General features: G+C 36.8%; 1 protein-coding gene across 1 annotated transcript; it reads right to left on the minus strand.

Annotated features, from left to right (window-relative positions):
* Positions 1-3,009: 3,009 nt before the first annotated feature.
* Positions 3,010-5,469, minus strand: LOC131640210 (uncharacterized). The gene is made up of 3 exons (XM_058910623.1): positions 5,192-5,469; positions 3,994-4,558; positions 3,010-3,813 (listed from the first exon to the last, which is right to left on the minus strand). Exons 1-3 carry the CDS (start codon positions 5,467-5,469, stop codon positions 3,010-3,012), a joined length of 1,647 nt encoding a protein of 548 aa, XP_058766606.1.
* Between the last annotated feature and the right edge of the window lie 11,044 nt (positions 5,470-16,513).

Raw genomic sequence — 16,513 nt, forward strand, 5'->3', positions numbered from 1 at the left:
GAACAATAGATTGGCTTTTGGATCTGTTAATTAAGAAAACGTTTTTGCTTAAAAAAAAAAAACAATTGATTGCATGTAGCCTCAATCAATTTCCCATGACTCAGTTTTCAAAATAAATATGTTCTTTTTGTGTAAATGAATTGACGTTTTTTTTTAATAGACTGTTGCCATTCTTTTTTTAAAAAAAACACTGAAACATGTTCATTTTAGGAACATACCGTTTCGTAACACAACTTCACCAAAAGGCACATTTTTTCTTCAGCAAATGTTTTCCAACAGTTGTTAAGTTTCACGTGGAGTTTTCTCAGCACTATATATTGTATTTTCAAATTTATTTTTTAAAAAACCTCTTTCAATCAATTAAATAAAAACTCTCTGCATATTTTTACCAAATAGAAATTTCATCAAGTGATACTTTTGATTCATATTTTTCATATTATATTCATAAAGTATCTTGAGCACTTAAGAGAGTATATTGTTCTTGAGTTTCATATTTGAAAGAGAAGAAGTCCTTCATAGGATTTATATACTACAAATTTATTTATTCAAAAATTCTTGTTTGTATCACATCTTATTTTTCCAGGATTGTTGGAATTAAGATTGTGTGAAGTGTATTCCTTGTTTTCAGGATTGTTGGAAACAAGAAGTTGAATGTGAGAGGATTGTTCTCATTTCAACTTGATAAATCCAAGAGGATTGTTCTTGGTGGTTTGGGTGTTAGAAGATTGTAGGATAAGTCTTGGGATTAGGCTTGTACAAATATCTAACAATAGTGAAATCTCTTTCGTGTTGAAAGGGGACTGGAGTACTCTCGGATTGTGAGGGGAACCAGTATACATCATTGTGTTCTTTACTTTTCCGCATTTTACCGCTTTCATCACTATTACCAAGAAAAGAAAAGAACCATTCCAAAATCTTCAAACACTTAACCAGAAAAATAAGTACAAGTATTCTAAAAACCGGATAAATCTTTGAAAACCTAATTCACCCCCCCCCCTTCTTAGGCGCACTCTTAAACTTACAACTTTTGCCTAAGTCATTTTTGTTTTCTTTCGTGAAATTTTCCATTTTGACTTAGCAGGCGTTTTTTCTTTTGGATGCTCTTTTTGATATTTGATCCTTGGATGTTGAATATTGAATATTGTGACTACCATGTTTGACTTTGATTTGTAAGCTTCGACTTTGATAACTTCCTGGATCTTGGATGATATATTGAGGAATAAGATTGTTGCAAATGTTATCTCCATTGCTTCCTCAATCTCGGATGAACGCGAGGAAGAAGGCATGCTTGAACCTTTGCTTTGCTTGATCCTTATGCTTGAACCTTTGCTTTATTGATTGATTCTCTTGACAACCAAAATACGCCATTGAATTAATTGAAATCTACCCTGCCCCTGGTTAAATCAAGGTTTATTTGAAAAGTAGAAACAAGCTCCAACTCCTGGCTCGAGGGGGTAACGAGGGATTAACATCCTTATATCTCCACTGTTTGGGAATTGAAACAATGCTTGTACATCGTCGGTTCGATATTACCTTGAAAGCATATGTTTAGCGAGACTTAGTTATTTGTATTCGTCATTCTCCCTTAAGTTTGTTAATAATTGAAAGTCGAAATTAAAACAGAATAGAAGAATGCGAGTGGAAAGTCGTAGTAGTGAGCGAATGAGGCGAATGGATTGATTTCAAAACATGCATGAATATTTTATTGAATTACTATTCGAAAGGTACAACATTTTTACATCAAATAACATCTTAGGATCGTAGAAGTTACAACTTGAAATGATAAACCTATTGATCCTAGGGCAATCTCTTTTGTGAGTCTGTCGACTTTGTTTCACTCCTTAGTTCGTGGACTTGTAGGAGTAAAGGGTAATCTCGAACTTTCCTTGGGCACGTCAAACCTGTCGGGAATAAATTTGTTAGCGGTGGGTTTTCGTCGTATCGGAACTTCATGAGTTTCCTTTGACTGAACCTCTTTTTCTTTTTCTAAGGATAGTATCACACCGTTCGCAATCCTTGGGGTTCGTAGATTGATAAAGGAAATGTAGGACCCTTTTGCCCCTTGGTGTGGGGTTAACATATGTCGACTTCCCTCCATCGTAGTTATGCACCTTTGTTCAGGATAGTGCCCCATTAGGACTAATCCTTGCCCCCAGGTTATCGTAGAGCGTCTTTGTAAATTTGATGTGTTCTAAGATGAACCCCTTTATGGCTAGATACCTCTTGAGTGTATCTATGAGGGAACTCTTTTGTTGAACTAATCCTTGCTCGACGATAGCCTTTGTTGTATTTATAATATTGTTTTGAAAAAGGCATGAACACGTGGTTGGCATAGTGGAAGACATCCTCTTTTTTGTAGCAAGGCCGAGATCGTTTTCAATAATTTATCCTCCTTTCTCCATACTTGATAATCCTTTTATTTCTTTGGGAGTTTCGGGAAACCGGATAGCACGGTAAGTATGGATGCGGGCGAAGATAGAAATGCAAATGTAAATGTAAATGTATGAACGCATGAAAATGCGAATGCATGCGTATGCGAAAGACTCCTTTTTTTGTATACTATGACTCCTTGTATGTAATGCAATACAAATGTCTAACGCATAATCCTAGGGATAGCCTTAGAGGCGACATTAGACCCTAGTGAAATCCTTGCAAGATAGGTGTTATGACACGCCAATGGGAATCCCTTAAATCAAGGAATAGTAGAAGGTAGCAGTTGATGACCGTTCAGGACAGTCACCAAGTCTCATGACCTTCGAGAGGTCGTTCGACGTGTACTTATGAAGTTGTCCCTCGTGGGAAGGTTCTCTATGTGGAACGCAACCTATCTAAGGACGATATTGGAGAAAATGAAATCCCTACAGGCTAGGGATGAAAGATGTATAAATGGAAATTCAAAACCCTACGAGTTAGGGGATACGTGGGTCATTTGTTTAACGTCGTTTGAGCTCGACGGTTCGATGGTGCACCAAGGCTTGACGAGCGAAATGACACACCATCGCGGTTTGCTTATCCATCGTGGTATCCTTTGATTCTTTGTTCATTTACAGTCCAGCTTTCTTGTGTTTTAGGGTCCTCCACCACAATGGATCCATAATTTCTCACCTCTCTCACAACAAATGGCCCCGACCACTTTGACTTTAATTTACTAGGAAACACCTTGAGTCTTGAATTGCACACTAACACCATTTGTCCAACTTCAAAGTTTTTGTGATGAGTCTTTCCCTCATGATTTGCCTTCTCCTTGTCCTTGTGAAATTGATTCGCCACCTCAATGATTTCTCCTTTTTCATCATCGATTCGAAAGTTGTCATGTTCATCCTTAGGAGGCTTCGTAGACTCAAAAAGAGTAAAAATTACCTCTTTATCTTGCACCCTTACTTTCATAATCCCATCATCGATATCAATCATCATTCGGGTGGTCTTCATGAATGGTCTTCCAAGTATTAATGGAACATCACAATCCTCCTCCATGTCGACTACCACAAAATCAACCGGGAACAAAAATTTGTCAACCTTTACTAGCATGTCTTGTACAACTCCATATGGTGAAATGATAGACTTATCGGCTAGTTGCAAAGTTATCCTGGTGTGTTTCATCTCAATGTTCCCCAATCTCTTGACAACGGATAAAGGTATTAAATTGATGCTAGACCCCAAATCAACCAAACCATTACTAATGTAGTTACCTCCAATGGTGATCGGTAAAATGACTCGTCCCGGATCGGCTTCCTTTCTTGGGGGAGTTTTTTGAATAATTGCACTATAATGAGCATCAAGCACAACTGTCTCTTCATCCGTGTACTTCTTTTTCTTTGTGAGCATTTGCTTCATGAATTTTGCATACTTGGGCATTTTCTCCAATGCTTCGGAAAATGGAATATTTATGTGAAGTTGTTTAAATATATCCATAAATCGAGCGTAGCGCCTTGCGTCTTCCTTCCTTGATTGCACATGCGGGTAAGGTAGATGTTGGAGAGGAATTGTGCTCACATTCTCATTTCTCTTTTTATTCCTCTTCACTTTTTTGTCATTTTTCTCTCTTCCTTCTTTTTCTTTCCGCTCTTTTTCAACTAATTCTTCCTCCACTTTCTCCTCACTCTTTTCTCCCTCATCTTCAACTACCACCTCACCCTTTTGGTTTTCAACTATTATTTCCTCATCATCTTCCACTATAACACCTCCATCTATTCCACCATTTATCTCTTTACCACTTCTTGTCACAATGGCTTTGCAATGCTCCCTTGGATTTGTTTGAGTGCTGGCGGGAAAAGAAGATCCCGGTTGTTGTTCGGACAATTGCTTTGCAAGTTGACCCACTTGAGTTTCTAAGTTCTTTATGGCCGCTTCATTGCTCCTTTGGTTAGCCATGGATGCTTGCATGAATTGTGTAAGAGTGTCTTCCAATTTTGAGCTCCCACCTTGAGATTGTTGACCTTGGACTTGAGGGTTTGGGCTTTGATAAGGACTTTGATGTTGATAGTGTTGATTGTTGAATCTTGAGGGTTGAAATCCTTGGTTGTTTCTTTGGTACGGATTATTGTGAGGTGGAGGTTGCCTTTGATAACCTTGATTTTGATTGTTGACATAATTCACTTCTTCACCCTCGGGAGGAGGACAAAACCCGGTAGGATGGTCACCTTGACAAAGTTCACAACTTGCCACGTGAGAAGTCATTTGCATCCCATGAATTTCCTTCATTTGTTGTGGAAGCTTCGACATTTGCTTAGTGAGTAACTCAACTTGTTGAGAGAGAATCTTGTTTTGAGCAAGGATGGCATCATTGGTGTTTAATTCGAGAACACCCGGCTTCCTTTGTGATGGACTCCTATCATGTTGAGTTTGGAGATCATTGAGTGCCATACGATCGATTATCATTATTGCATCCTCCGTGCTTTTTGACATTAAAGATCCACCCGCGGTAGCATCCAAAAGTGTCTTGTGCACCGGTTGAAGTCCATTGCGGAAGATGTGAATTTGTGTGAGATCATCAAAACCGTGACCCTTGCATTTTCTAAGCATGGATTTGAATCTTTCCCAAGCATCATTTAAGGACTCGTTGCTTCCTTGATTGAAAACCGCGATTGCCGTTTTGGCCTCCATGAATCGGGATTGAGGAAAATATCGTTCTAAAAATTTTTCTTCCAATAGATTCCAATCCGTCATCACATTTGGTAATTGATCAAGATACCATTCTTTGGCTTTCCCAATTAATGAGTGTGGAAATAGTCTCTTGAACAATGATTCTTCATTCGCCGCATCGACTCCCGTTGAACCCGCAATCTCATAAAATTTGGTGAGATGTGCGAAAGGATCCTCATGATCCATTCCGGTGAATGGATTTGCATAAACAAGTTGAAGGATTCCGGTCTTCATCTCCGTATTTGCTCCACCTTGTGCATTGCGTGCAAATTGGGCGGTACGTCTTGGACTATTGGCGGACATTTCGGTTGGAACAACACCCGCCATGTCTCCTTCAAAAGTGTCTACAACTACCTCTTCAATTTGATTGTTAGAAGAAGTAGATGCCTCTTCTCTTTGTCGCTTCTCTTGGGCCAACTTCCTTCTTCTTCGTGTCTTGCTATTGAGCTTTCGGAGTGTTCTTTCAATTTCGGGATCGAAATGAAATTGCTCTTCGGTAGCTTTTTCTCGCATACACAAGGATCTACAAAACTAGTAAACCAAGTGAAACGCAAAAGAATTAAGAATAAAGTAACAAACTTAAAACAATGAACTATTGCAATGCTTGCAATATCAAACGCCAATCCCCGGCAACGGCGCCAATTTGTTGAATAGTATATTCAAGGAAAATATTTTTAAATCGTATCCACAGAGATTGGGTGATATTACCGCCGTTCTATAGTTACTATTATTTTAAGTTTGAAAGGTAATAAAGTTGTTTTGTTTTGAATCGCTATTTGTTCTAATCAAGACAATTGTAAGACAATAAACTAAAACTTGTTTCAATAATAAAAGAATGACAAGATTGGTTTGGTTTCACTACCCCTATCTTCTATGTGACTTTAACAACAAATGCATAACTTCATTAATGGTGAAATGCTCTAGTATCCTCCCAACAATGTTTATGTCTAAACAAAATTGTGAAAGTTAATATATTAATCTTTAGATGATCTCTCACTCTAACTATCAATATACTAATCTTGATTGTTTGATACAAATAGAAAAGTAGCAAATAAATCTATCTCTAGCATTTATTCACTATTTGATAAAATGTTGTAGACCAAGACTTGAAATATATTTCTCAATCATAAATCAAATCTAAATATAAAAGATAAAACAACAACATTCATCCATTTCAATACCAATGAAGTTCATACAAATGTGCTAGAGAAAATACATAGTTAACAAGGATAGCTACTACCTCCAATCTTGTCAAAGAGGGATTTAGCTACTCATCACCATGGTTGACAACAAGAAGAATGAAGAAGAAGCTATGAGCATCAATCTCTCACAAAGGTGCAAGCTTTTCTCTCCAAAACCCTAGTCTCAATGTGTGGTTTTCAATATAATAGAATCCTCTAAATTCCCTTTTTTATCTCCCTAAATAACCCCTAATTCGTACTAACTTTTTATCTTCAAAAGATAAAACCCTATCTCATGACAAGTGGCAACCAAATAAAAGAACAAATTCTGCAGCGCACTGTTTGCGGGGCAAACAATGTTTGCGGGGCAAACAGGGAATCTTTTGCCACATCAGTTTCACTTCAAAACTGGACTTGTTCAGCATCTATCAGTTGGCGGGGCAAAGGATGTTTGCGGGGCAAACAGGCTTCATCAGAACTTCTTTTGCTATTCCAAGTCTTCAAGTAATTCCTCTTCGCTTCCATGAGCTTCAAACCTAATTAAAGCACTACAAAACTAACAAACATGTGAAATAACAATTCAAATGAACTAAAACTTAACAAAATTGCAAAATTATTAAATTGTACAAATAAAAGTGTGATTATTGAATGAAAAGTGGTTAAAGGGACCAAAAACAATATATGAAAGTCAGTACTATTTGGTCCCTAACAGTTACCAGCTCTCATGGCCATTGTGAAGCCAATCGACGTGCGTTAATGAGGATGTCCTTCAGGGGAAGGACACGTTGTTGTAGAAACACATGAACGTAAAAGAAAATCCCTACCGGCTAGGGAGTTCGTAGGAGCAAGCATAGAGTGAACGTTCGAGACAATCACTATATCTCATGGCCATCGAGAGACCAATTGACGTATGCTAACGAAGATGTCCTTCGTAGGAAGGACGCGTAGTTATAGAAATACAAGGATATAAAAGTAAAGTCCCTACAGGCTAGGGAGTGCGTAGATGGTGATGTCCTTCGTGGGAAAGACATGGTCTTAGGAATTAGAGTCCCTACAGGCTAGGGAATACGTAGGGATACCTGCAAAATTGAAACGCATAGCTATTCGAAGTATATAAATTGCAAGCATATAATGAGCACAGAAGCACAAAAGTCCTAGGTTCATAGGTTCGACGTAGCGGCTTTAGGGAGCCTACCCTTTCCATGGGAGTGTTCTAGAAGGTCTCATGGGGTCGTTCGTAGCCTCCGAGACTTTTTGTCTCTTTGGATTTTAGAACAACTCATTTTATCCATGAGGTTCGAATTTTTGGGGTAGGTTCTCAGAGAGATCAGCCAAATACCAAGTCCTGCCCTCAACAAGGTCAAGCCTCGTATTGGACATTTCCGGATATTCAACCCACTCTGAGTGGAGTTATCAATGAGACTCGTAGGCGATTCAAGTCCCCCCTGGTCTTAAGGATAACTCCCACACTTAGGTTTTAACAAACAATTTATAATATCCCGAAAAAGATAGAAAACAGCAATTTATATCAAACGACAATAAATATAGATAAGTAATTAAACAATATTTAAATTACTGTAAAAATTTGCGGTAACTTAAGACTGTAAATAAATAAATAAATTTAAATTTAAATATTTAAAACTAACCTGGAAATCCAGCCGCTTATAATTTAACAATATAGTAAGACAGTAATTAAATAAAAATTTAAATTACTGTAATTTAAGGCTATAAATAAATAAATTAAATTAAATTTAAATATTTAAAGAACTAACCTCAAATCCGGCTGCTTATAATTTAGACAATGCATTAAAGCAGCAAATATTTAAACAAACATATGCATTTATTTAACAGACGTAAATAGATGGAGGGATAAATAAATAAAAAAAGTAAAAGGGTGACTTAAAACGCAAGACATTCGCAGAATATAATTTGCAAACATATAATAAGCACAAAAGCACATAAGCCCTAGGTTCAAAGGTCCGACATGACGGCTTAGGGAGGCTACCCTTCCCATTGGTATGTTCTAAACAAGGGTCTCATGGGGTCGTTCGTAGCCTCCGAGACTTTTCGTCTCTTTGGATTTTAGAACAACTCATTTTATCCATGAGGTTCGAGTTTTTGGAGTAGGTTCCCAAAGAGATCAGCCAAATACCAAGTCCCGCCCTCAACAAAGTCAAGCCTCGTATTGGACATTTCCGGATATTCAACCCACTCTAAGTGGAATAATCAATAAGACTCGTAGGCGATTCAAGTCCCCCCTGGTCTTAAAGATAATTCCCACACTTAGGTTTTAACAACAGTTTATATATAACCCAGAAGATGTAATAGGAATAAAAATATTCAATTAAATAAATATTTAATTAAATTGCGGTAATGAAATTTCAAAGGAAGTAAATAAATAAAATTTAAATATTTAAAAAAACTAACCTTGAACTCCGGCCATTTGCAATTTTAAAAAAAATACAATACACAGCAAATATTTAAATAAACAGGTATTATTTAAATAAACTGTAAATAAACGGAATTGCGGTAAATAAATGAAATGGAAAATAAATAAATAAATAAATGTAAATTAAATATTTATTAAAAACCATAAACCCTAAAATGGCAAATTAGCCGAACCCTAAAAAATTTTCCAAATACCTAGATTTTTCGCCAAAAACCTAAACCCTGTCAAAACCTATAGGAGCCTAATAATTCACCATTAAGTGTGTCCCCAGCAGAGTCGCCAGCTGTAGCAACCTGCTCTAAAATTAAAGGTTTAGAGTCGCCACCTATTCTGAAGGGCGAATAGGAAACCCTACGCAGTTTAGAGATTCAGGGTAAGTTATTATAATCAGGTCGAGGGAAGGTGTTAGGCACCCTCAACCCTTTCCTATGGCTTTGAATTTTAAGGTAAAGGTTTGTGGCTAGAATTATTAAGGTTTATAGCTAAGGAAGTGAATAGGGGAAAAATTGAGATTTTAGGGAAGGGGACTCGCCTTGTTGCCAAGTGCCTACGTACCTCCTTATGGAGGATCAGAGTCTACGTAGTTCGGGGAAGGGTTGTACGCCCTTAGGATTAGAATTGGATTTGATATGGTTTGAAGGCTTTTTGAATGGCCTATCGTAGTTTTGAATAAGGATGAAAATCCGTAGTTTGATTTGAAGTGTTTTGAATGTTTTAGATTTGGGAAGTGTTTTAGGATTGGGCGTACAACCCTGGTTTAATATGTTACCGTTAGTTGCGATGATCAATAGGTTTGATTACCATAGTTAACGGATTAAAGGGAGGATTGCTAACCACTATAATCGATAAATTCGATTATCACGAATAGCAAATGTGTGTATTTTAATTATCGTTACTCCTCATAATCGATAGATTCGATTACAAATAATAGCGAATTTTAATAAAGGGAAAATGCTAATCATTGTAACCAATAGCTTTGGTTAAAACCATTTAGCAGAATAAATTGTTATTTTAATTTATATTTAAGAATTAAATAATTATTTGGTTATTACCCACCGCGATTAATTGATTTAATCGTAGCGAATAATAAATTAAATCTTATTATTATGGCTAAAAAGGCTAATGGGATTGGACAAACCCTAATATCTAATAAGGATTTCTAGGGTTGTTGCAATTTTTAAAATTAATTTAAATATATTAAATCGAATAATCGAACAGTCGGGAAATAATCCTAGTATCATTAATCCTAATCAAATTAATTAATTAATTTAAACAATATCAACTAATATCCTAATATAAATAATTATATAATAAAGTGAATAAATTAATAATTATATAACAATTATATAATAAAGTGAATAAATAAATAATTATATAACAAAACCTGGCTTGGATCTTGTGTTCTTAGTCTTGAGGGTGCATGATAAACCTCCAGCTTGGTGTACGTTAGATTAGGACTGTAGGAGATCTGATGGTGGCAATTGAGGGGTGTACGATGGTCTTGCATTGGCTGGGCGCGCAGGAATAAGACACAAGGAAAGGCAAGAAAAATATTGTAGCAACCTGGGTTCGAACCCAGGTCCTAAGGATTACCAGAAATCATCCACATCACTCATGCCAAATTATTTAGTTGTTAATATATTGAATAAAAAACAAAATAAGTGAAAAGAGATTCCATGAACCTGTTTCAATCCAAACGCTGCCTGGGCCCCACATGCATTTTTATTATCCAATCAAGAAGAGAGAAAGTGGATGAGACTTTTGACCCACCTGTACCGCAACGCCACGTCTGGAGAGAGAAACGGAGGCGCTGACGGACCAATCCCATGAAGACACGCAATCGTCTTCTTCATGGGGGCTGCATGAATCGTGAAACACTCCTCCAAGACCGCAAAAACGCAGCTCCGCCCTCCATCTTCTCATGACCATAACTCCCTCAATTCTCCACGAAATCGAATGAAATTTGAACCAAAATTGTAGAGCTAAATGCCACGAACACAACCATCATAAATTTAAAACAAATAGAACGTTGTATCAAGCATAAAATCAGACTCAAAGTTGCGGATCCAACATGTTTCAACAACACAAACACATAATAAAAACTCAAACAAAAGAATGTTATTCTAACAAATAAATAACCCAGATCTCATAATTCAAACATGGTGAATCTAATGGCGTGGTTCTCTTGTTCTAAAAACGTCTGGGCCGTGAGAACCGAAGTGAGCTCCTTCCTTGCCCTAGCAATGGTGCTTCGTGGTTGGGGCATCAAAGCTTCAAAAAGATGACTCCCTTCTGTCTTAATTCATGTCATAAACTCAACAAAACACTCAAAGCACGTCAAAATCCACTGGTGCTTCACAAACAAAAATCAAGAGTGTAATGCAATTATGTTAAACATGAAGCATGAATTTTAAGCATTATAGTGTGTTATGAACCATGCAAACTTACTCTATAATACCTTAGGAGTGTATAGAGATGATTGAGCAAGCTTGAAAGTGGCTGTAATGGAAGCACGAATTTTCCACCTTTCCTTTGATTTTTTTTTTACTTTCAAACCCTAGCCCTTGCAGCCATTTTTCGTCCCCCCTCTCCTTCTCAATGTTTAGAATATATATCTTATCATTTTAGGGTTACAATCTTAGGAAATAATCAATCAATTAGTTGCATAAAATTTGAAAAAAAGATTTTGTATAAAACCTTTCTAATTTTAAACCCCATGCTATTTTATGCATATTTCCATTTAATCTTGACCATTGGATTGACTTTGGATTGATTGAATATTTGGTACATGAACCATAAAAATTATCTCATTAAGATGTGATTTTATTTTGATTTAAGTTGATTTTAAATGGATAAAATCAAATATAAATAAAATAGAAATCATGAAATAAAATTCATATGATTAATGGGCCTCTCTTGAGCTTGATATCACGTGGAGAATATAATTTATAGGCCCATTAGTCAAAATAATCAAACTTGCTCACTTTGCATCTTATGCATTTCCTCAAAATCGCCTAACTTGCACAACTTGTACCTTGCTCAATTTTTGACATATGAAAGTGTTCTTGGACTCTTTAGAAAGCTCAAAGAGTCCTCTAAACACTCTCTTTGGTTTCATCTCCACTGAAGTTTCCATGCTCAAGTTATGAGCTTTGACCTAAAAGGTGTTTTTGTTGACTTTTTTTTGGAGAACCTTTGAGCCTTAAGCCCTTGAAGATGATCAGAGGAGGGCAAATTTTGGGGTATGACAGGTATACCATAGCTAATAGATTTAAATGGACTTTAATCCCATCCCAATTACCGACTTCTTCACTAAGTCTCTAGATAACCCCTTCGTTAAGTGGTCAGCTAAGTTTTGTTGTGACCAAACAAACTCAGTAGATATCACCCCATTCATGATTAATTCCCTAATCATACTATGTCTAATACCCAAATGTCTAGACTTTCCATTGTATATTTGACTATAAGCTTTAGCCAGTGTGGCACTACTATCACAATGGATAGAAATTGGTGATATCGGTTTAGGCCATATCGGAATCTCATATAGCAAGTTCCTTAGCCATTCCACTTCTTTACCAGCAGCAGCTAATGCTACAAACTCAGATTCCATTGTGGAACCAGTTATACATGTTTGCTTCTTGGAAGCCCATGAGATGGCACCTCCCCCAAGCAAGAACACCTATCCACTTGTAGATGATGAATCTTCAGCATTATTTATCCAACTAGCATCCGAATAACCCTCTAACACCGAAGGAAATCCTGTAACACCCCAATTCTACCCAAAGCATTTAGGTACAAATATCAGAGTATTAAAATTTCATACAACACAATTAGGATGTTACACTAAGTAACCAAGCAAACACCTTGAAAACAAACGGACATCACCGATGCCAAAAGCATACACACCTGCCAATAACATGATACATAACACACGGAAGATATGAACATATATATATATATATATATATATATATATATATATATATGTATAGCTCTCACTCTCAAAGAGGAGTTTTCCAAAATAAAGTGTTTACAATACACAATGGCACGTTATCACATATACACGTTCAAAAGAGTCATATACAAATAAATAACAACAGACTCCCGACTACCCAGTGTTACATATCAGAGCGACCGACAAGACCAACTGGAGAACTACCTCTACCAAGAGACTCCCAAAGCGGCTAATCTGCAGGATGCCACTCAAGCATCAAATCAGCAGAAGGGTGAGAATATAATTTATAATGAAAAGCATGACAAATATAGTAATGCCAACAAGTATCATCAAGATTCATACAACAAAGTAATCCACTCATTTAACCACAATCAATATATAAGTAATGTGACACATGAATGATAACATAAATTATAAAGACAGACAATGATGAATGAGACTCAACTATGCATATGCACGTGGTACCAAATCCGGAGTAAACTCCTCCTTGTCATTATGACAAATACACCTTGCCGAGCATTATGCTGGGACTTTATTCCACTCAGGAAGCCCGCAGGCTGTCGTCACCGAGCATGTAGCTCCCACTGATGACCTCTTGCCACTCAGGCTAAAATACCGTTACCGAGCATTAAGCTCCTACTGGTAACCAATGCCCGCGGGCCACCTGTTAATAGCATTCCGCTATTAACGTAATGAAATGTTATGCTGTGCAAATATATGACTCTATTACACGACAACAACATCATCAACAATATAACACGATCATACACTCACGTTACATCGTTTATATTCTATCCAAAAGGATACATCACCAATTAATAACATCGTTATCAATTACATCACACCATAATTACCACACAGGCATTAATAAGCACACAGCACACATTCACCGTCAAAACATACTGGCCACATTGGCATAAATGATCGCATAATTGCATCACCTCAAATTAATATTGGCCATTGGCCCACAACTCCATCAATACATCATCAACAAGTTGTAATAACAACAATTCAACAATGATAATACATCATTCTCATAACAATAATTACTTGCCATAAGGCCACACATCATGTTAATAACAAACAACCAAACATCGTCACATATCAATAATGAACATTCATTAATACATAACACATATGAACATGATCTCATGTTATCGACAACTAATCACATACCTCGTACCAATACGATAACATTCACACAACACATCATCATGATTTATCATGCACTAGTTCACAAAACCATTTATGAAAATCAACCAACCACTACTACATCCTACATCATCATATAGAGCATGGAAATAGCTTCCGAATGTTTCAAACAACACATAAAACGAACACCCGAGTTAAAAGATACGACCTTTCAAAGTTTGGAAAACATAAACATACTTCATAAGTTAACCCTACATAGTTCTATCACTAAATCCTAATAAAAATAATAGGATACTACATCCTATGAATCATTTCATTAAATCATAGTATAGTTCATTGCGTTAGCTTTCCAACGCTTCGAACGGCGACAAAATTGGAGTTACGGTTCAGGAGTTACGAAGTTTCAAAGTTTTGGAAAAACAGAAAATGTTGTTGGCCGCTTGAGCTCCGCTCAGCGGACCCTGTCAGATGCGAGCCAAAGAAAACTCCGCTCAGCGGACCCCCCTCCGCTCATCGGACCTACGAGAACCCAGAAAAAACCAGCACGAACCAGAACTGTTCTAACCCTCTTATACCCACCAAAACCACTCTAAAACATCATTATAACACCAATACAACACATACATACCATAGAAACAACCTAGCATTAAACTTTTCATGGTTGATTCATCAATCTTTCTCAAAACCTAACATTTTCTTCAAACTCAATCAAGCCATGGAAATGGAAAAGAAAGCATGATCAATCACCATAACACAACAAGGATATCATTTAATCATCATACAATCATTCTCAAACAAACTTAGATCAAACAAAGACCACACAAGGAAGTTATGGAAATCGGAACAAGAAGAGCAAGAACAAGAACAAGAACAAGACTATAAGAATCATACATTCAAGATAAATTAGATTCACCCCCTTACCTTGGTTTGATTCTTCATCTTCTCCAAAATCCCCTTCTTCACTTTCTCTCCATCTTTGCTCTTCTTCTTTCTCTCTTCCCTTTCTTTCTCTTCATTTTCTTTCCACCCTTTTTCCTTTCTCACAAATATCTCTTTCTTATAAAGAAAATATCTATCCCGCAGAAATGACCAAAATGCCCCTACGCTCAAATATCGTTCAAACGCCCCCAAAACGCGGAATATTACCCTAATGATATTTCTAGTACCAAAAATATGAAAACCTTCAATTAAATATTAGTCTGCCATCCCGAACTAATACCGACTGAAACGACTCCAAAAACGGTAAAATTCCAATAAACGTCACAAACGTCCAAATCAAGCATATACTTATTTTTCCGGGCGTTACAAATCCCATATATGACAATCCATAATTCATAGTACCCTTCAAGTACTTGAATACCCTAGTTATCGCATGCCAATGATGTCTACTAGAATTTCTAGTAAATCTGCTCAACTTTCCAACCGCATAAGCAATATCCGGTCTAGTGCTAGTCATAGCATACATCAAAGAGCCTATAGCTCTTGAGTATTCGAGTTGATCCACAGATTTACCACTATTTGGCATAAGCTTTTCTCTCGGGTCCATGGGAGTATTTACTGGAGAACAACTTTCATAATTGAACTTCTTGAGTATTTTCTCAATGTAATGAGATTGCGTAATTACAATCGCCTTATTCTCCCGTTTAATCTTAATACCAAGAATAACGTCCGCTTCTCCCATATCCTTCATGGAGAACTTTGATGACAAGAAATTCTTCGTTTTATCAACTTGATTTTGGTCGGTGCCAAAGATCAACATGTCATCAACATATAGACAAATGAAAATTCCTTTACCGGATGTATCAAATTTGCTATATACACATTTGTCAGCTTGGTTTAGAATGAAACCACTAGACAAAACAACCTCATCAAACTTTTGATGCCATTGCTTCGGAGCTTGTTTCAGCCCATACTGTCATACCCCAATTTTTGACCTAAGATACCACCTCATATCATCTGCATATGCATCATTTGCATCTCTAACAAATTGCATAGCTTGTGTTTGCTACTTGTGACTCAGCAGGATTTAATCAGGAAATCACTCATCAATACAAGTAACAATCAATTAGGGTTTTGTTCTCCCTTCATTTCAAATGAATCATCTTCATCAACAATTAACATTTGGTCCTCAGAGATTCATTTCAACAAGCTCAAAGACTTTGAATCGACTGAATTAGGGTTTTGACTGAAGACAGCATACTCTTGACTTTTGCTCAGAATTTGACCTAATGGCTTGGGACATGATATCAAGACCTCAAGTGCATCATTTTGACCTAATCCATTGGCTCATAACATCTCCTACACAAAGATTGATCAGACAAATCCTCAGATCAGGGTTTTAAACTATCAGGGACTGAAATCAGGGATCACATTTGGGAAACCATAAAAACCCCCAGGAAGTCAATCAAAGGTTTCAATCATCCTCCAATAATCCCTATGACATTATCCAATGGAAATTGTGTCTCAATTCAAGATCCATAGTCATCAATTTGTGTTCATTTGAAGTGTGCCATTTTCAATTTGTGCGATTCAAGAGATTAGTTTGGAATTTGTTCAAGGAATCGGCATATGGATTTGTCATTCATGAAAGAAAGTGTTTCACATGGATTGCTTGGAATATATTTCTTGGTTTTT

The sequence above is a fragment of the Vicia villosa genome, unplaced genomic scaffold (assembly GCF_029867415.1).
Source record: "Vicia villosa cultivar HV-30 ecotype Madison, WI unplaced genomic scaffold, Vvil1.0 ctg.002998F_1_1, whole genome shotgun sequence".
In the NCBI taxonomy this organism is placed as follows: Eukaryota; Viridiplantae; Streptophyta; class Magnoliopsida; order Fabales; family Fabaceae; genus Vicia; species Vicia villosa.